This window comes from Typopeltis vanoorti, chromosome 25 (genome assembly GCF_054136105.1).
Source record: "Typopeltis vanoorti isolate ZY-2024b chromosome 25, IOZ_Tvanoo_1.0, whole genome shotgun sequence".
NCBI classification, from domain to species: Eukaryota; Metazoa; Arthropoda; class Arachnida; order Uropygi; family Thelyphonidae; genus Typopeltis; species Typopeltis vanoorti.
Genome location: NC_143573.1, coordinates 55,168,172 through 55,191,018, shown reverse-complemented (window position 1 = coordinate 55,191,018; position 22,847 = coordinate 55,168,172). Strand labels below are relative to the sequence as shown.

General features: G+C 35.0%; 1 protein-coding gene across 3 annotated transcripts in view; it reads left to right on the top strand.

The window, feature by feature from the left end:
- The window catches only part of LOC150092757 (uncharacterized), a 480,655-nt gene that overhangs the window by 311,537 nt on the left and 146,271 nt on the right, over positions 1 to 22,847 (top strand). For all 3 annotated transcript variants that reach the window (XM_090414390.1, XM_090414391.1, XM_090414389.1), the window contains 2 exons: positions 3,385 to 3,429; positions 6,970 to 7,005. In XM_090414390.1, the coding sequence (XP_090270516.1) occupies positions 3,385 to 3,429; positions 6,970 to 7,005 (81 nt within the window). The remainder of the gene's footprint in view (positions 1 to 3,384; positions 3,430 to 6,969; positions 7,006 to 22,847) is intronic.

The following is a 22,847-nucleotide window of genomic DNA, read 5'->3' as shown; positions in this document are numbered from 1 at the left end:
ATGAAGCAGAATATATTAGCCAAAGGATTCAACTTTGTAATATCTCCAAAACACATTTCCAAAGTTGATATTATGGCAGATATCAAAATAAATCTATAGCAAATTCCTAGAGATTTAGCTGACATCATTCACATAAGAATGTTAGAAATTCTGATTGATTCAAAATGGGCAACTAAAAAAAAAAATGAAAATAAGATTAAAATCTAACAAAGGAAATTCAACTAATTTTGGATTCAAATGATTATACAAACAAGATGAATGAACTACTTAATATTTAATGATGCTTACACATACAGACAAATGATAGACTCTTGGACTATTCATAATGAGACTAATTGAATTCCTAAGTTTCTGAAAATGAAGAATCACTTTAGAAAAAAATTCAACATTATTTACAACAGAGCTTCATTAGTGCAAGAGAGATCTCTGGATTTCTCTGCAGTGGTGGCCCGTGAAGCTTTAAGTGGGGGTGCTACCTATACAAAATAATTTTAAAAAATTCTTTTTTTTTCTAATCAGTAACCAATTTATTAATAAATAAATCTACAGATTTATTTATTAATAAATTGGTTACTAATTAGGAAAAAAAGAATTTTTTAAAAATTATTTTGTATTGGCAGCACCCCCACTTAGAGCTTCATGGGCTGCCACTGTTTCTCTGTGTAATAAGTGATCTCTGTAACTCAAATAAATCAAAGAAAAAATCACTTTAAAACATCTGGTTATTCCATATATATATTTCAATTATTCCAAATAAATAAATATATATATATATATTTATTTATTTACAGAGTAATTGACTTGGTTTAATGACATGTTTAAAATTATTAAATGACTTAAACACCGAGAAAAAATATAAGAGAGTTAATAAGGTTTCACTACTAGTTTCATTGGAAATGCCGACTTCGTCAGGTGAATACAGTACCAGGGAGTAAACAACATCTTAAAAATGTATTGTACTTGAGACAAACACAGCATTTAGAACAAGTAGCAGTTGTGTTTGAAATTGAGTTCACGCGTTAGTTCTAGCGTGAAGCACTTTGCGTATGAATGATATCACGAGTATGACACAACTGGATTACAGTGCTATGTGAATCGGGTAGGCTGTAACTGAGACTGCTGTTTAGATGAGTAGGGTCGAGAGGCATTTCTTTGGATTGTTCTAAACTCTGTGTTGGTCTAAAGTACAATATATTTTTAAGATGTTGTTGATTTCCTGGTACTGTATTCACCTGACGAAGTTGGCATTTCCGATGAAACCAATAGTGAAACCTTATTAAATCTCTTATATTTTTTCTCAGTGTTTAAGTCAGTTAATAATTTTAAACATGTCATTAAACCGAGTCAATTACTCTGTAAATAACCATACTCCTGCTGACAAGGATATCCAACATCTTATAAAAGAGTACCGGAAGACCCTTAAAAATATTGGACTTTTCATAAACAGACTTGTGTTCTTAAAAAGATGTAAGTTCCATTCAATCATCCCCAAGTTCTTACAATTTAAAGAGTCTATCCATACAAAATGAGCACACATTATTTACTGCAAGGCCAAACTAGAACTTTTAGCAGAAAGGATTATGGATACCAAACATATCTTAGCTTCTTTGTTCTCAAAAAAAGGTACGTTAGAAAACAGCCTAGCATCTTCATTAGACAATATATCTTGGAATGAGACCAAATCTATTAGTGTACTTTTTGCACCTAGAACCCAAAACATCAATAAATATAAACTGATTAGGAAATTTGATTCCCTCAAACATACACAAGACCATTTATCCTCTAATATTGCTTCTCACAATCTTAACAATGTTGTCGTTAATAAATCTTCACATATTCTAACAGCGGCAGAAATAAATGTACTCTCCAAGGGGCTTAATTTCATCCTTTCACCTAGATCTATTCCTAAAGAACTTTTTCTTACAAAAATAGAAAGAGCTGCTCTAATCTACCAACACAGGATGCAAACCCACTTAGGATAGAAGCTATATTTGCAATCAACAACAGTAGACCTCCCACTGACAAAGTCTCCCATTTGGAGAGAAAAGCTATTCATCAACTGCAGAATAATAAAGATATCATCATTTTGCCAGCTGACAAAGGGAATGCCACTGTCATCCTGAATAGAACAGATTATCGCCTCAAGATCTGTGAATTATTAGATTGTATTACTTGCTCTGAACTTCAAAGAGACCCCACGAGAGAACTACATAACTGGACAAATAATCTTCTCAAATCCACCTCAGAATTACTTAGGAATATCCGCCTATTGCTCTGCTCTCTTCATCCACTTATTCCCCTTTTATATTGCCTCCCGAAGATCCACAAAGAAAATACTCCTCACAGACCAATAGTTGAAGGCATTGACTCTCCTATATACAATCTCTCGAAATATCTTGCTTCCTCCTTGAAACATCTCACAGGAAAATCCTTTTCATGTATTAAGAACTCAGCTGATTTTGTCTCAAAGATCAAGAACATTCAACTTAACAAAGCAGACAGAATGGTCAGCTTTGACATAGTCTCACTATTCACCAAGGACTAAGGACTTCTAACCAAGGAAGTCCTTAGTCTTTTAAAAAACAAGTTATCTAAAAAGATTTTCACCTTAGTTGTTCATTGTGTGGTTTCAGGCTACTTCTTATTTGAAGATTAAGTGATGGTGGTGACAGTGTACACCATGTTGTTTTTTTTATATTTTTTGGACTTTTTTTTTTGAGGGAACTTTTTTTATAACCATAGTGTTACCATAATTATCTGTTTAGCTTTTTACATTTGGTATTTGCTAAGAGCAATTTGAAGAATAAGAACATGCAAAGAATTAGACTCGTGATCATGTTGCCTATATGAGTATATATCTTTCTGACTATAATGTTTCCTCAGCAGTATCCTGTACACTCTTTCCAGAAATGCCTTAGTAGAATAGGCAGCAAAAGGATTACATGTCATATAGCTAGAACATATTACATTTCTATAAACCAGTATTTAATATAGTCCACTGCAGTAGTATTTAAAGTATACTGCCTGTGGTTGCCCATCCTTCAGAAACACACAAGTAATGCTGTGTGTTTTCAGGATTGAACAACCAATTTCTCTTAGCTAATCTGTTAAATGATTCTTTCATTAAGGGACAAAAAACTTACAGAAGCTAAATTACACAGAGAGAGAGAGAGAGAGAGAAGGAGCTGTTAAATTATAATAAGAAATTATAAAGTGATCTGTTTTATCCAAATGTGAGAGAGAGACCTTGGTAGTTAATATCAACAAAAATATACCAGGTATTTTTGCAATGTTGTTTGTGTCTTTATTTGCCATATAGTAAAGTTTGATGCCACCTTATAATACTGGTTTTTCTTTCTTTCTTCCTTTTTTTTTTTTTTTAAGATGATGTACAGAGGAGGGTTATTTCACTAAATAAAGATTTATTAGGTGAGTTCACATAATCATACAGCAATGCATTCAAAAGAAACACAACTCATGGAAAAATCTTTTGCATAGTTAATAGTACTGCATTACAGATATTGTTGAAAGTAGTATCCATTATGTTCTTCATCCAATATACATATACAATGCTTGCTTTATGGAATTTATAGGAAATTTTATGGGATTTTTTAATGTGCCTTCAAAAAAAGCATAATATCTCCCCACAATCATGACATATTATTATTATTACAGGCTGCTCCATCAAGAGAGATCCTAAACATCATGTCAAGTGCTATTTGTACAGTGTCTATCATACTTTGCTTTGAACTCATTCACAGTTATGGCACCCACAACAGACTCTCCAAGCCAAATACCTAGCTAAATACCCCTGCTAACTACACTCTTGCTCAGTTTCAAAGAATGGCCCCTAGTTCGCCCACCACCAGACTTGTTCTAAAAAATTTCCTCTGAATTAAACTTGTAAAAACTCCTCAGTATTTTGTATGTCTCAGTCATATCACCCCTTTTCTGCCTATCAACCAGTTTTTGTAACACCCAAATATTCAACCTATTCTCGTAAGGTTCATTCCATAGACCTGCTACCATCTTCGTCACTCGCCTCTGGATCCTCTCCACCTCCTCCTCATCGCTAAGAAACCTAGGTGACCAGATGGGCACATAGTAGTCAAGATGGGATCTTATCAAGGCTCGTTAAAGAGGAATAATAACCAGTTTCTCTCTGCTCATCAAAGTATTCTTCGGTAACCAAGTAATCTGAGGAGCTTTAGCCACTTTTGCTATGCTCTCTAAACTTTAACTCCCTCTCCACTAATTCTCCCAAATCTCTGGCATTATCGATTTCCTGACTGTACAACATTAAAGTGATAACCATTCTTCTTTGCCCAGACTGCCAATTTCTCCAAATCATCCTGCAAAATTTTATCATCATCTATATACTATTGCTCTATCCAATTTTGCATCATCAGCATACAACTGAACAGTTCCTCTGAGATTCTTTCCTATATCATTAATGTACAAATAAACAGTAGGAGCACAAGAACAGAACATTGTCAAATGCCTTCTTTTGGACTCCTGAATAAACTACACTCTGATATCTCTCTCTATCAACCACCCTCTTATCCACTTCACCAACTCTATATCCATCCCCATGTGCTGCAGATTAGTGATTAGAATTCCATGTGGTATCCTGTTAAAGGCTTTTGCAAAGTTTAGCAGTATCACTTAAAGCCATTATCTTTATCCAACTGAGCTGTCACTGTATTATAAACCATGAGCAAGTTGCTGAACAATGTTGTTCTCCAATAGAGTATTCCACTTCCAACTATCCATTTCTGTATTTTGCTCTTGGCCAACTTCTCCAATGCCTTGACAACAACACCTGATATGCTTATTAGTTGGGAATTTGCTACATAAGTCTTGGAGCCTCCTTTATGCAGTGGATCTATTTACCCTTCTTTCCATTCCTTTGGACTAACCAAGACTTAGATTAAACAACATGGTCAAGGGCACTGACAATTCCCTAGCACCTTCACACAAATCTCTGAGCTGGTATACTGGCTAATCCCATAGCTGTATTCACATTAATGTTCTGTAACATGCTATGCACCTACATTTCAATTATCTCAGTTCGTTTTGACTTTCTCTTACTGTAGCATTTCCACCCGGATGATATACTCTTGCAAAGTGTTCACTTAGTAATACTATTATGTTGAATGATTCACATAAGGGAGGTAACTCCCTGCCATTGGCATTCATTAAAATCATTCTACCATATACATTCTTTCTTTTACAATCAGCATCTTGAAATAACTGTTTGGGATTATCTTTAGCCTGCATTGCTAACTTCCTTTCATATTCTGCTTTTTTCCTTTCTTACCACACTAGTCACACTTCTGGCCAGTGTCTTGTACTATTCATGTGACTGCTGGTCACCTTTCTCCTTAAATAGCCTCCATGTTTTTTTTTTTTTCAAGCTCCAACTTAATGATGATATTTATCCATTTAACTCCCAGTTGATTTACTCTCCTGACTCTAGGTATGCAGTCTGCCATTACTTCTCTCAAACACTCCTTTACCACTTCTCATGCACTGTCAACATCTAGCCCTTGCAGTTTTACATGCCATGGCACTGATCCAAGCAATTGCCTAAGCTTGTCATACTTATCAGCCCTGTAATTCCACATATATATCCCCTCTTAACTGAAAATTCCACACATTTAGCCACCTCTTGGGTCAAGAACACATGCTGTCTCAGGTTGTTATTCCTGAGTAACTGCATAAATTCCATATCCTTCCTCCCATGTGTTTTCTCCTCTTTCCAGTCCATGTTCCCATAGTTGGAATTTCCCATAATAATTACTTGCCTCTGCTCATTGAGCCTATTTGCCAATGCATACTATCCCCATCATCTTTTCAATCTCCTGGTTTATAGAAGCATCCAACTGTATATTTTGTTCTCTTGGCCTCTATCTCACACCAGATAGCTTCAAATGTGCTATTTTCACTGGCCTGCAGTTGAACTTCTACTCTCTCTGCAGTTCATTAGCTATCATCAATAACACTCCTCCCTCCATTCTTTTCTCTCTCTCTATCCTCCCTGAACACACTATACCCTTCACATTCTATCCCACTAACTATATCATCTTCTGTAAGTCGTCTCTCACTCATATCTCAATAACCTTTGGCCAGGATGAACTAACCAACAGCAAACATTCCTTCACATTGTTCCGAATGCTCCTGGCATTAGTGTACATAAAGTGCAAAATCCCCTCAGGCCTACTGCTATCCTGATGCTTTATACTAACTTAGGTATTTTATATACATTCTTACACTCAACTGCCTCACTGATGTCTGCCTCCCCCCCCCCCCCTGAAAGCTCTAGTTTTCCTAATTTTGCACATCCACTTTTACTTTATTCAACAACACTTTTTCCATCCTCTAAACACCAAATCCATTCAGATGTAAACTATCCCAAAATAAAAAATGATGGTACGACATTGACAAAAAAAAAAGATTCAGATGCATATGTTTAAAATTTGCATGTTTTGTTTGTTAACAATAGTAATTCATAGTATACAGTAATGAAGAAGATAAGGTACACCACTTTCAGGTGCCTTCATAACTCAATTGGTAATAATGATCCTCTTTGGTTGGAAAGACCTAGATTCAAATTCTGTCTAGGATAAGGAACCTTTATAAAGACTTTTTCAGCTGAAGATGATTTAGTCAATCTTATATGGAGTAACAGAGCAAACTAGCTAGAACTTCACACACAATTAATAGATACAATATATGGACCTCAGAGTGCTAGTTAATTTGATGTAATCCAAAATAACTATAGCCTCACCACTTCAACAATATCTGTAATGGAGTATGCCCATGTCAATTTATTGTATGTTGTGTTTCTTTTTTTTTTTTTGAGCATACTGTAGAATATACAAATTTCAAAATCTTTGGATGATTATTTTAATTTGAGATTTTTATTCTGATTTTATTGGAATAATTATAATATTCTAATTTTTATAGGTCCACCTTGTAACATCAAAGTTACAGTACAGCAAGGTAATATTTTCAATTTATGTGGTATACTATATTTAACTCGCATATTATTCTACCCAAATTTAAAGTTTTTTTAAAAAATCCTCAACCCAATTTTTAATTTTGTGATAATAATAATGTTCAGTGCAATGATCAGTTACACATGTTTTTAATGCCATGTGACCTTCAGTGGTATTATTTCATTCCATCCATTGAAGCTTAGCTACAGAAAAATACCTTAAGTGAAGTTAGTGAAAGACATCATGGTTAAGAAGAGGGTTTAAAAAATAAGACAGAAATGGTTGCAGAAAGAATGAAGTTAAATGGGTTATCTTTTGCTCATTTGAGAATGCTATGAAGATTGGCATTTTGGAGTTAATTTTAGATATTCTTTGGATCTTACTAGTTTCTACATTGTAAAATTTTTTGAGTGAGGAGGAATCATGTACAGTACTGCCAAGCTGTGAATCAGATTTTGTAGTTAGTGAGAGAAGATTAGTGTGTACAGGAGGACAACTGCAGAAGAAAGAGGAGGCAGGTGTCCATTTTGTAAATGGGCATCCTGCAGAGGAAAAACCATTGGATGAAATTTTATGAAGAGAACTTTCTACCAGACCTCATGAAATGCTCCCAAAATAGGATCAACTTATATAAATCTTTCTATAGCACTTGTCCAGAAGTAGGGCAATGAAGAAAATGACTGTATGAAGTAGTTACAGTAGAATCTGTACTGTCTTTGTCTAGATGGGAATCTTCCTTGTTGTGCAAATGTTAAATTTTTGGAAGATATATGAATAACTGTATAGTACAGACTTGTCTACTGTTTTGGGTAGAACATATTGGCCAATTTCTTAGTGCTGCAGTGATGATGCCATTAGAATAAGAGAGGGAAAAAAAAAAAAAAAAAATATATATATATATATAATAACATGGGGCAAAGTTTGAAAATAGGTTTTTAAAACAGATATCATTCAGGGTTGAACTGTAGACTCAAATACACTCTGAAGAAAACATTGATTGATTCAGCCAGAGAAGCATGTGGTGAAATTGTCTGTAAGGATAGAGGAAATCAGAACTCCATGATGGACTCAGGAAGTTTAAAGAGGCAGTCAAGGAAAAGAAGAAAGCATATCAAAAGTTCGTGGCACATAAGTAAGCTCAGTATTTCTCTGTATTCTCTTAGAGAATACAGAAAAAAGCATAAGAAAGCAAAACACTGTGGAAGGTTCTGGAAGGTACTGAAAAGCTTACAAATGGAGGAAAGAGTATAAAAATGAATCAGAGATGATAAAGGTGACATGAAAACTGAAGATTAAGATATTCTAGATGTGTAGAGTAATTACTTTGAAAGATTGCTAAATGAAACAAGCAGCATCAGCATGGTGATAGAAAACTGCCTACTTTCATATCCATAACTGAAGTAGAAAAAGCCATCAAAAACCTGAAACGTGGAAAGGCAGTTGGAGTAGATGAAATTTGACCAGAAATGCTCAAATATAGAGATATAAAAGTTTTACGTGCTCCACTGCATTATTCAGAAGGCCTGGTTAAAGGGTCAAATTTCAGATAATTGGATTATCATCTATAAAGAGGAAAATAACACTGAATATCAGAATTATGTGATGGAGAGGACTCAGGGTGTGAGAGTATTGGACCTGGTCATAGGATCAGAAGAGCTATCCATAACCAAGCTGGCACATTGCCTCTGATTGGAAAATGACCATGTGGTCATTAAAAATTGACTGGGAAATTGTAAAACATGAGGAATATTCTGTCAATATTAAGTGGGATATGTGGAACTACAAGGCAGGTGATTATGACAAACTTAGGAGGAAGCTTGAATCTGTGCCATTGCATAAAACCCTGCAAGGGAGGGATGTTAGTAGTGCATGGAAAATAGTTAAGGGGCAATATTAAATTGCATACCTAAGATAAGGAGAGATAGTCATGAGTTAGATGGATAAGTAACTCATTAAGCATGAGCTTTAGAAGAAGAAAATGGTGTGGAGGTTATATGAAGAGAAAGGTGACCAGATGGTAAGGAAGGCAAAATCAGATTACGAGTGGAATCTAGCCAAGCAGGCCAAAGAAAATCCCAAAGAGTTATTTCATTATGTGGCAAGTAAGAAGAAGAATGACTATGGAAGATTAACCTTAATGAGTGGTGATGAGGTGACAGAAACAGATAAAATAGTTGAGTTACTGAGTGACCACTTTGCAAGGGTATATCATCCAATTGAGGTTACTGCTGTGAACATATGTGAAGGAGGTGGATGAATTGGAGGTTCTTAGGATATTGAAGAATCTCAATGTAAATACAGTTGTGGGATTAGATGGGATATCAACTCAGGTTTTGCGAGAATGTGCAAGGGAACTGACAATGCCTTTGTCTAGGCTCTTTAATTTAAGTCTCAGCTCTGGTAGAGTTCCTATGGGAGTAGAAAGAGGGCAAAATAATTCCCTTGCATGAGGTTCTAAGACTGAAATAGACTAATCAGTATCTCAGGAATGGTGGTAAAAGTAGTGGAAAAATTGGTCAAAAAGAGAATTCAAGAATGGGTGGATTAGAATATGATACAGTATGAGGGGCAACATGGCTTTGTTAAGGGTCAGTAACTTAGTCATTTACTTTTAATAATACAGTGACATCTGCGTTGGAGAAAGGAAATGGCTACACAATGATTCTGCTCCATTTTGCAAAGGCATTTGACAGAATACAACATGGAACTCTGTTACACAAATTAGAACAAATGGGGATGGATTTGACATTGGTTATGTGGATAAGAGGGTGGCTGCTGGAGAGATATCAAAATATTGGTATAGGAGTAGCAGAATCCAAGCAAAAACAGGTGACTAGTGGTTTGCTGAGACCACTACTTTTAATTTGTGCATAAATGATATAAGATATAATCAGAAAGGAAATATTCAGTTATTTGCTGATAATGTGAAATTAGATAGAATAATAGTTAATCAAAGGCAATGTGGAGAACTTGCAGTACGATTTAAATCGGCTGTCACTATGGACAGCCGATTAAAATCGTACTTTTCTTAGCTAATTTTGATCTGATATCGAAATTCGCTAAGAAAAATTGTGGAAGCAAAGCTTGGTGAAGAACTAGCTGAGTTCAGGCCAAATAGAGGTTGTCAGGATCAGATTTTTGCTTTAAGAGAAATTGTTCAGAAATCTTGGGAATGCAACAAAGATTTGCATTTAACTTTCATAGATCTGGAAAAGGCATACGACAAGGTGCCAAGAGGAAAGCTCTTAATAACATTTCAGTTATCTGGTGTAAATGGGACTTTATATCAAGCAGTACATAGTCTCTGCAATTCAGCATTTAGAATTGAAAAATGTACAGGAAAATAGCTTGATGTTAAACCAAGTGTTTGACGAGGGTGCACATTATGAAGGAAACTGGTATTAAACCTGATGTCGAAATTAGCAATGATAATCTTAGCTCTTTACTTTATGCAGATGGTGTTACACTTCTGAATAAATCTAGTACGAGTCTGCAAGATTACCTGACTAAATTGAATAACTGTTGTAATAAATTTGGTATGAAAATCAGCAATAAAAAGACAAAGACAATGCAAATAGGCAGAAATATTGAAAACATCAATTGTCTCCTGAATGGAGAATATTATAACAAGTAAAACATTTTAGCTATTTAGGCACAATTTTGGTGATGGTGGAAAATTAAATATGGAAAAGACAACAGAATTAGTAAAGCTGGTATAGTAAGAAGTCAACTGAATAAATTTATATGCAATAAGAAAGAACATAGTCAAAACACTAAAATTATCTGTATACAAGACAGTGTTCAAAACAATTTATGGATCTGAGAGCTGGATTAGACACAAAACACTTGATCAAAGACCGGAGACCACAGATATGAGAGTTCTGAAAAACATTAGTGCTGAGTGAACAGATGGTATCAATGGCAGTATCATATTAAAAATGAGTATATTAGGGAAGAGCTTGCCATTGTTAGCATTCAGGAATGTGTTAGGTTAGCAGAGCTAAACTCAGATAGTATGGTCACTTAATAGAATGGGAAAGGAAAGATTAGCAAAACAAGTGTTCTTTTCCAGTTTGGCAAGAAAAAGACCCATAGTAAGACTAAGGTGTAGGTGGATTGATAGAGTAAAAAGTGTCTTAGAAGACAGAATTATAACATCTGATTTTGTAGTCTTGACTGATAAAAGATTAATGGAGAAAAATTGTTGATCTGAAGTTAATAATGGTGTAACTTTTTCGTAGTACTATCACAATATCCTGTACTCCCCCCCCCCCCCCCCAATGGTACATATCAGGAATCTGATGATGATATCATTCAGGAGGCGAGCCTTCATAGTTCAGAAAGACCTGGGTTCGATTCCCATCAGTGACAAGAGGAATCTTTATCTGGTTTGTTTTGATGAAAGGTGAGTTAGCCAGTGTCATACAGAGGTACGGGTTTTTTTAACTGGAAACTCGGGTTTTTCGGCCCCCAGAACAGGCAAACTGGCCCCATGAACACACGCTGATTACAGACATGAATATCGTCCTTGGGGGATGCAGCAGAGGAGTGACAAACTGGCTGTATTAATTCATCATAAGCCCCTCATTTGGGGTGGGGGGCTCAACCCACCCTAAGGAATGCATAGGAAGGATACCATAGGATCATTCAGGAGAGATATCATTCAGACAGGAGGACTATTTAGTATTTAAATGGCTTAACATTTTGTAATTTCTTGAGGATGAAAAATTATTGCAGCCATCAATGTGAAGTATTTGATATGTTAGGAGGAGTTTTTCTTAGTTGTATGTATAATTTGAGAAGTGCGTTTCCAGGAAATCAGCTTTTGGTAATATTCTGGAAAATAACCAGCATTTTGAAAAGGATTCGGAAACAGGTACGGGCAAAAGTTATGATGGCTCTAGTTAGACCTCTGAATGTATGTGACAGATTTTGTACTTTCAGCTTTTTTCAACAACAAAGTAAAAAAAAAATTTGAATTAGTTTATCATCTTTTTTTGCATGCATTTCAAGTCTGTGCAGGGAATGTTGCTTTTCTTCATATACAAAAGGACTCTCTTGAGCCACTTATTGGAAATAAATACCTAGATAAACGATGACAGTTTAATGCAGAATGGGAGAAACATACTTTATACCACTACTTAGTTATTCACGTGTGATGTCATTTTTTGATACTATATGGTCACTCCTGTAACTTGATAGGTTTTGGGAGTGAAATATTCTGCTAGAAGTAGTTGGATTGCAAATGGCCTTTCCACAAAGAGTTAGTAGAACAATCACAAACATCCATGCCACTGTGCAGAATTTGAACCCACAGCCTCTTGGCTGGAGAGTGGATATGCTAACCACTTTACCAACCAGGCTGGCCCTTATACCAATAATAATTTTGTACTTTCTGTATATTATTATATATATATTATATCTATATTGTATTATATATATACATTATTATATATATTATATCAAAATTATTATTTTCAATAATAATTTCATCATCATCATCATCAAATTCATGACATGTACCCTCAAAGGGTGTACAAGATATGATAGTACTACTGAAAAATTTACATCATTACTAACTTCCTATCTACAATTTTCCTCCAAATCAGCCTGTTACTTGTCAAGACTCCAACATTATCAGATCTTATATTTCTATCGTCTAAGGGACTTTACCGTATCAATCCACCTATATCTTGGTCTTCCTCTGGGTCGTTTTGCTGCCAACCTGGCAGAGAACACTTGTTTTGCTAATCTTTCCTTGCTCATTCTGTTTAAGTGACCATACCACCTGAGATTAGCTCTGCTAACGCATTCCTGGATGCTGACAATGTCAAGTTCTTTCCAAATATCCTCATTTTTAATATGGTATTGCCATTGATGCCATCTGTTCACACTACTAATCTTTCTCAGGACTCTCATATCTGCGGTCTCTAGTCTTTGGTCAAGTGTTTTACTTCTGATCCATAAGTTAAAACTGGTTTGAACACTGTCTTGTATACAGCTAATTTAGTGTTCCGAACTAATTTCTCTCTTATTTCATATGAATTTATTTAGTTGACTTCCTACCATACCAGCTTTGTTGATTCTGTTGTCTATTTCCATATTTAAATTACCATCTTCACTAAAAATTGTGCCTAAGTAGCTGAAATGTTTTACTTGTTCCACAGGTTCCCCGTTCATAACATAGTTGACATTTTCAACAATTCTACCTATTTTCATTGTCTTTGTCTTTTTAATGCTGACCTTCATACCATATCTATTACAACAGTTATTCAATTTAGTCAGGGAATCTTGCAAACTTGTAGCGGATTTATTTAAAAGTATAACATTGTCCGCATAAAGCAAAGAGCTGAGATTAACATCTTCAATTCTGATATCACGTTTCATACCACTTTCCTTCATAATGTGATCCATATAGATAATGAATAACAGAGGGGATAATGTACATCCTTGTCTCACACCAGATTTAACATTAAACCATCTTCCTGTACTTCCCTCAATTCTAACTGCTGACTTACAACTCAAATAAAGACTAAGTATTGCTTGATATAATGCCACATTGACACCATATAACTGTAGCGTATTGAATAGCTTCTCTCTTGGCACCTTGTCATATGCCTTTTCCAGATCGACAAAACTTAAATACAGATTTTGTTATATTCCCATGCTTTCTCAACTATTTGTCGTAAAGTGAAGATCTGATCCTGACAGCCTCTATTTGGCCTGAAATCCAGCTTGTTCTTCACCAAGCTTATCTTCCACAATTCTTCTCAACCGTTTCTCAAGTATACTTGTAGATCTTGCCAGGAACACTCAGTAAGAAAATACCTCTGTAATTCTCACATTCAGTTTTATTTCCCTTTTTTATATATAGGTACTATTAGAGCTCTACCCAAATCATCATGAATTCGTCCCTCTGTCCAGGCTTTCTGAACTATGTAGTGTAGCCACTGTAAGACTTTTATACCACCACACTTCAGCATTTCTGGTCGTTTCAAGCCTTTGATGGCTTATTCTACTTCAAGAATGGATATGTATTATTGACTGTATGCCTGTTGAGTGTTTTTTTATCACTGTGCTATCACTGCTTGTTTCATTTAGCAATTTTTCAAAGTAATCACTCCATACTTCAAGGATATCTTTTTCTCTTGTTTTTATGTCACCTTTATCATCTCTAACTCCTTCAGCACTCTTTCCTCCATTGCTAAGCTTCTTCAACGACCTCCAGAATATCTTACCACCTTCTTGATATTTATTTTCTATGTTCTTGCCAAAGTCCTCCCATGACTTTTGTTTAGCTAGTTTTACAGAGTTTTTTGCTTTCTTACATTTGTCTCTGTATTCTCTAAGAGCAAAAGCTGACTTATTTGCCAGGAACTTTTGATATGCTTTCTTCTTTTCCTTCACTGCCTCTTTAACTTCCTGTGTCCACCAGGGAGTTCTGATTTTTCTATCCTTGCAGACAACCTCACCACATGCCTCTCTGGCTGAATCAATCAGGGTTTTCTTCCAGGCTTGCCACTGAATCTCCAAGGTTTGGTTCTTGTTCTCAAACTCTTTCATTTTTTCTTCAATAATCTTTGTGTATTTTAGTCTACAGTTCATATCTGAGACATTTCATATTTTTCAATATGAAATTCAATTTTATCCTGCTCAAGACTAAATAATGATCACTTCCTGCACCAGGGAGAAAACATCACTGTCAGTAATAACATAGTCAATGAGACTTTTCTTATTCCTTGCTTCTTCTCTCCATGTGAATTTGTGTACATTTTTATGTTGGAACATGGTATTAGTAATAACCAGTCCATGTCCTGAGCAGAAATCCAACAGGTATTTGCCATTATTATTAGCTTTGCTCTTTTCTCCAAATTTTCCCAAAATATTTTTTGTATGTCTCACAATCATTTCCTACTCTGCTATTTAGATCTCCATCAAGGACCATCTTTTCCTTTTTCATTGTGTCAGTTGTTTTTTCGAAAGCATCAAAAAATTCCTCCACTTCTACCTTAGTAGAACCTTCTGTGGGACCATAGTCACAAATAAGTCTCATTGTCCAATTCCCCATTCTGATATTAGCCCACATCACTCTACTTGAGACTGTCTGCCATTCAAGAAGAATAGCCTCGTATTTTGTGTTGAATACTACGGCTACTCCTTCTTTTCCTTGATTGTCATTTCCTGAATATAACATTTTGTATTTATTGCTCAGAAAGATCTCACCAGTTTTTGTCTTTTTTGTTTCAGTCACCCCTATTATGTCGATCTGGTACTTATCTAATTCTTCAGCTAGCTCCATTTCTTTGTCATTCAGGCTTCTTATGTTGATAGTACCATTCTTTAACTCTGGTGATGTTGAGTTGGGGTGTGCATTCAGATTTCTTCCAGTAGCTGACTTTTCAATGTTCGCCCTGGTTCCCTGGTGAAAACAATGGGGGCCTTGTTTAACCGGGTGATGCCCCAGCCGGCATGAAATTTTGTCATGTTGTACCATCATTTTGTATATTGGTTTAAGCTAATAAGAATACAATTTGGTCGGCTTAATCTCAAATTGCCAGCCCATCCTCATTCGTTCAGTATCCAGGTAGATAACCAACAGGCTGCACCACGAGAAGGTGAGCATTGGACATTAGGTCAGAAGCGCTGGTCAGTTCTCCGCATTCCTTTAAAGCCTTTGTGGAGGTCTCCTCTCAGTTATACAGCTTTGATCCTTAAGCACTCCAATAATAATTTTGTACTGCTAAAATTTATTATTATTTTAGCAGTGTTTGAGAGTTTCTGAAAGGGAAACTGAAAGAAATACACCAGCCAGAGAAACAAGGAGTAAAACTGTATGGAAACATCCCATGCATTGCTTATAGTGTCAAATAACATGATTCTTGGAATGATTATAGTTGAGATGTGCTCTGTAGAGCAAAAGGGTCTTTATCAAATTGCAAGCTGAAAGTAAGAAAAATATGCACAAGTGTTGGAAGAGAATATATGGAATTCTGTTGTGTACATGCATTTTTAAGTAAGTTTGAGTTTGGTTGCTCTTTGTAAATGCTCACTGTTCCTTTCAGCTGGAACTTTGGAAGTGGATATTGAAGGAAACTTTGAAACTACCAAAGACTGACTTCCTGGTTAATGAAGTTCCTATGTAGATTAGAAGAAAGAAATTAAAAAGTTCTTAGATGTTCTCCGAATTAGGGAAGTAATGGAGACAGCAAAGGAAACATGCAGAATGAGGTTTAAAAACCTTGAGATGAAGAAGATTGAAAAATGGGGAGATTCCATGTTGGCAACCCTCTTAGATGGGATATCAAAGCAAACATAAGAGCAACGACCACCTTTAAGATAGAAAGAGTTGTAGCGAGTGTAGCTGGGAAAAGTAAAATGGTTGTATTGTTAAGAAGCTGATAATGGGATTTTGATTAGAAGAGTAAGTTTTGTGTAGAGGAAGGCAGAATGGTAATGAATTTAGAGATCAGAACCCTATTTTTTAATGTGAATCCCATCCACAAAAGGAAAGATCGTAAGCCTATAATACATTATCACATTGGATGGATTGGGGGTTGAAATATGTGGTAAACCAAACATGGAACTTTCTCAGTTGCTACACGCCTTTAAAAAGGTAGCCACCGAAAGCACTGACAAACATTCATGTCCACAGTGGATTCAAATCCATACCATGTTGGATAAAGAAGAAAGATGCTATCCATTGAACAAACCAGGTCCACTCATATTAGGTCTATATGTGAGAGTATTCTTGTTGCATTTTACAGCAGTACATATGCACTTAGTTGATTCATTCTGCCATTCATCTGAAGTTTAATGATATTTGGAATCTTTACTCATATTGATGACCCAACTTACTTTTGGTATAAAGATCATTTTTACCATCATATATCACACACACAGACAGATTGGCCCTTCAGAATACACGCAATTTACAGACGAAAAATACTAGTGGTGGTGATGGTGGTTGTGGGCAATAGATGGTGTTGATGTAGGTGATTGGTAGTAGAGGTTCTGTGTAATAGTGGAGACGAAGAGTTGTACAGTAGGTGTCCTCCACGATGGGTCTTCGGACTCCTTTGAGGTGTCACGAATAATAATAAAAAAATAATAATATCAAAAAATTAGGCATATGACTATCTGATTCAGAATCACATAGTAATATGCTACATACATAAAAAATAAGCTGAATTATATAGATCAAAAACAATTACAAGTTCTGCTGCTTGATAATGACTGCCATCACTAGATAAGAATGCTATTATGACACTTTTTTTTAATTGTGTCTGATTAAATCCATAATTTGTTTTGTGTTCATTGTGTTACATAGCTGTAGAGATATAGCCTTTATATCCTGAGACAGTTAAAAAGTAACTTACTAAACACTGTAGTGTAGCTGGGTTTTTGGCACCCTTGGTAAATTCCTAGTTATGCACCTTTTTTTCTTTTGTGTGTGTGTGTGTGATAGTTTTGATAAGTGGTAAAATATTCTGTTACTGATGCCTTTCTGACATCAGCACCTTAGGCCAACATCCTAATGCCATAGCATCCTTACACCTTTGACTACTGAAGACACTAAATTTAATGATGATTATTTTCATTGAACTGAACTGAACTGATCCGATCCCAGAAGTACTAAAATTTCCCATTTCTATAGAAAATAGTTTAATAAGAAGGCTGATAAGATTGACTTAATTGTATTTGTTCTTCAGGATTCATGCTATATTTTGTAATTGATTAATTTATTTATGTCATCATCAAATTTCCCATCTCCATAGAAAATTTTTTTATTTTATTTTTTATTTTTATTTGTTGCTTTCATCCATGAAAGGTTATGTGTAAACTTATAATATATTTTGTACAGTGGGTGGGCTAAGGATTTTTTTTTTCTATTTTTATCAGATTTATATATTTTTCATTTATTTTTTACATAGTCTTGAATACCCTGCTCTTGAGACCAAACATGGAACTTTTCAAACCATATCATGTTTCCAATAATGATGAAATTCATCTCCTACTTAAAGGCAATCACAAACATCCATGCCCATGGTGAGATTCGAACTTGCAACCTGTTGGTTGGAGAGTGTGTATACTAACCGCTCAGCCAGCAATTTAGAGGTCAATCACCTGTATTTGATGATTAATTTATTTCATCATCATCATATTCCTGATATGTACTTTCAAGGGATTTACAGGATACTATGACAGTATTGTATACCAGGTCCCTTGCAGCTGCAAATTGTCCTACTTTGGCCAAACAGGCAGGACAGCAAATATCAGGATTTCAGAACACAAAGACTACATCCAGTTTCACCAGTATAGCCACTCTGGGCTGGTAGACCACATGCCTTAGATACCCACCATAGAATTCGTTGGAAGAAAACTAAAATAATACACCGTAGCAAGTTTAACTATGAAAGATTATTCAAGGAATCATCAGCAGCTCTAAAAAACGTTCCAAACTTCAACAAATTTGGGTGCATGAAACTGCCCGAAATTGGGGAGACTTACATTATGAGAATTTCAGCCCAACAGCCAAGACAACAATATTAGCTCACCAGAGGGCACCATTAGGACTTTAGGAACAATATTAGTTTCTTGCCTTCTTCCTCATTTGCTTTTGTTAGTGCCTTCATGCACATACCATATTTTTATGTTCCTGAAGATGGCAACATGACATTGCCAAAATATAGAAGTTATTCATTAAAGTTGCCTTTAATTAATATCCTTCATATGCGTTGTTAATTCCGTAAGCTAATTACCAGTTACCAGTTATGACAGTATTACATAGAAAGTTTGCATAATTACTAACTTTCTGTCAAAAGTTTTCCTAATTAGAGTGTTATCTGTCAGGATTCCAGTTCTTTTGGATCTTATACTGCTTTTCGGTTTTCTACAGTAGTTTTAATTGCATCAATCCACCTAAATCTTGGTCTTCCTCCAGGCCATTTTCCTGCCATCTTAGCATCAATTATTAGCTGTTTTGCTAATCTTTCCCATCCCATTTATTTAAGTGACCATACAACCTGAGATTACTTCTATTCACAGATTTCTTGATGCTAATAATGTCAAGTTTCTTCCTAATATGTTCATTATTAATGTGGTCCTGTCATTGATGTGATCTTGTTTACTCTCCTAATTTTTCTCAGAACTCTCATATTTGTGTTCTTCCGTCTTTGACTAAGTGTTTTATTTCTAACCCAGCTCTCAGATTCAGAAATTAAAATTGGTGTATATTGTCTTGTGTAAACTGATTTAGTGTTTTGACTAATTTCTCTTATTCTATATAAATTTATTCAATCAATTTCCCAAAATACCATCACCATCATCATCATTTTTCTGATATGTACCCTCAAAGGCTGTTCAAGCTACTATGATAGCACCACATGATTAAGTTTACATTATTATTCATCTGATTTCAACAATTTTCTTCCAAATTAGTCTGTTACTCTTCAGCACTCCAATATTGTCGAATCTAACATTTTGTTCTTCTAAGGCATTTCAGACTGAATTAGTCCACCTAGATCTTGGTCTCTTTCGTGCCATCTTGTTTAAGCCTTTACCACCTTAGATTAGCTCTGCTCTCTCACATTCTTGAACACTAAGAATGTCAGTTTCCTTTATAATATCTTCATTTTTAATGTGATCCACTGATACCATCTGTTCAATCTCCTAATTTTTTCTTAGAACAGTTCTCACATGTGAAGATGGCAAAATTTAATTAGCTGAAATATTTTACTTGTTCTACAAGATTTCCATTGGGAATGCAGCTGATATTTCTATACTCATGCCAATTTTCTTAGTTTTGTTCTTTTTATTGCTGGTTTTCATGCCAGATTTGTTACAGCTGTTATTTAATTTAGTTAGAGAATATCAGAGACTTACAATGGATGTATTTAAGAGTATTTAAGAAAAATAATGCAAAGAGCTAAGTTTAATATCTCTGTTTCTAATATCAGGTTTAATGCCACTTTCATAATCTAATCCATATAGATGATGAATAAGAGTGCAGATAATGTGCAGCAATGTTTGACTCTTGATTTTACATCAAACTGTGTTCCTGTACCCCCTTTCAATTCTAACTGCCAACTTACAACTTAAATATAGACTATGTATTGCTTTGTATAATGTTCCATTTACCCCATATAATTGTAGTGTTTTGAAAAGCTTTTGTCTGGGCACCTTGTCATATGCCTTTTCCAGATCTATAAAAGTTAAGTACAGATGCTTGCATATTCCCAGGATTTCCCAACTATTTGTCATAAAGTGAAAATTTAATCCTAACAACCTCTATAATACCTGAACTCAGCTTGTTCTTTTTCAAGTTTCTCTTCCACAACTTTTCTCAGCCTCTTTTCAAGAATGCATACATAAATCTTAACTGCAACACTTAGTAGAGAAATTCCTCTGCAATTCTCACATTCAGCATCCTACCATACTAATTTTTCTAATTTTCTTGCCTGGTTCCATATTTAATTTGCCATCTTCACTAAAAATCATGTTCTAAATAGCTGAAAGGTTGTACTTTTTCCATTCAAGATGCAACTAATATTTTCTAAGTTCCTACATATTTTCACAGTTTTCGTTTTTGTATTGTTGATTTTCATACTAAATTTTCTTCAACCAGTATTCAGACTAGTTCTAAGACCTCTGAAACCTTGTAATGGATTTATTTACGAGTATAACATCACCATCATAAAGTAAAAAGGTGAGATTGATATCTCCACTTTTGATATCAGGTTTAATGTCACTTTGCTTAATATAATGCTCATTTACACCATATTCTTGTAGCATTTTGAACACCTTTTCTCTTGGCATCTTATCACATGCCTTTTCTATCACATGCCTTTTCTACAAAACTTAAATACAGATCTTTGTTATATTCCAATGATTTCTCAACTACTTTCTTTAAAGTGAAAATCTGATTCTGTCAGTCCTTATTTTGACTGCGGCTTCTTCTCCAAGTTTCTCTTCTACAGTATTCTTATCCTCTTCTGAAATAGGGCTGCATAAATCTTACTGGAACACTCAGGAAAATTCCTCTTTAATTCTCACATTGTTTTATTTCCCTTTTCTCATAGTATCCATCTATGCAATGAGAGTTCTACTCTAGTCATTTAGAATTCAACCTTCTGACCATGCCTTTTGAATTATGCAGTGCAATTGCTGTAAAGCTTTAATTCTCTATATTTGAGTATTTCTGGTCATCTACTCCAGCTGACATTCCACATTTCAGGCTTTTGGCAGATTTTTCTTTCTCAACTATTGATGTGTACTCCTGATTGTATTCATCTCAAATATTTTACTTGACAGAAATTATATTATATTGTTTTAATCCTTTACCCAAGTGTAAACAAACAGTTTACACATGAAGTATCTTCTTCATGACAGGCCTACTTCTATATAGAGGCTGTTGCCTTCACATGAATTGTTTTTGTATCCCATAATGCAAAGCACACACTTCTTTTTGGATATATATATATATATATATATATATATTGTGCATTATGGGAAGAGATACCCAGATCGAGTTCAACCTTTATTTGAGGTCTCATCATTAGGAGCAAGATCTAGGAAGATACTAAGTTTAAATCAGTGCAGAAGGAAGTCATATTTTCCATATGCATGTAGGAAAATAATGTATCATCATATTATTAAAATACTCTGGATCAGAGATAGTTGCAGAAATTTTTATTTTTTTTTACTTAGTTACAAAGTATATTATACTTCACAATTTTAATTCTAAGCATAATGAAAAAAAGTCTGCGCATGACATAACCTTACAACTAGTCTACTTGTACAATGTGGAGGCTGTTGACCTCACACAAAGTGTCTCAGTATGCTATAATGCAAAACACTCTTCCTTTGGACATGTATGTTAACTTAGTGTCCTCCTAGGTCTAGTTCTCCCTGATGATATCTCAATGAATGTCAAATCTAGTCTAAGTAGTTACCCATTTCATAATGCATAGCAATATACATATCCAAAAGAAAACATGCTTTGCATTATTATTATTATTATTATTATGTAACACCTCCAGGGAGTCCAAAGACTCATCGAGGCACCTACTCCACAACTCTCCGTCTCCACTAACTGCACCTGCTTTCATCTACAACACCAACGCCACCTGCTGCTGACTACCACTACTAGTATTTTCAAAGACAATCGCAAACATCCATGCCCACGGCGGGATTCGAATCCACAGCCCTTTGGCTGGAGAGCAGATACACTAACCACTCGGCCAACCACTCAAACTCATATGTTTATCCCACCACCTGATAATTTCACCATGTTTTGCATTATGAGTTACTGAAACAATTCATGTGAAGTTAACAGCCTCTATATATAAGTAGACTAGTCATGAAGATACTTTATGTGGAGATTTTATTTGCATATGCTTGGTTAAAGAATTAAAACAAAAATATAATTTCTATTTCTTATCAAGTATAATATACTTTGTAACCAAGTGAGAAAACTTTCTACAACCTCTCAAATATTTTTTACTACCATTCTGATAGTAAAAAATATTTGAGAGGTTGTAGATTCACTCTTGTTTCATTTAAATCTTTCACAGTAATTACTCCAAACATCTACATTATCTCCAGTGCTTGTGTCACTGTCATGTCTGATTACTTTCACAGCACTCTTTCCTCCACATCTTAGCTTTTCTTCAATAGGCATCCAGAACATTTTGCAACTTTCCTGATATTTATCTGTTATATTCTTATTATGAGACTTCCCATGAATTTTATTTTAACTACTTTTACACATTACTTCACTTGGTTACATTTCTCTACATTCTCTCAGAGCATATGACTTACTTGCTAGGAACTTTAGATATGCTTTCT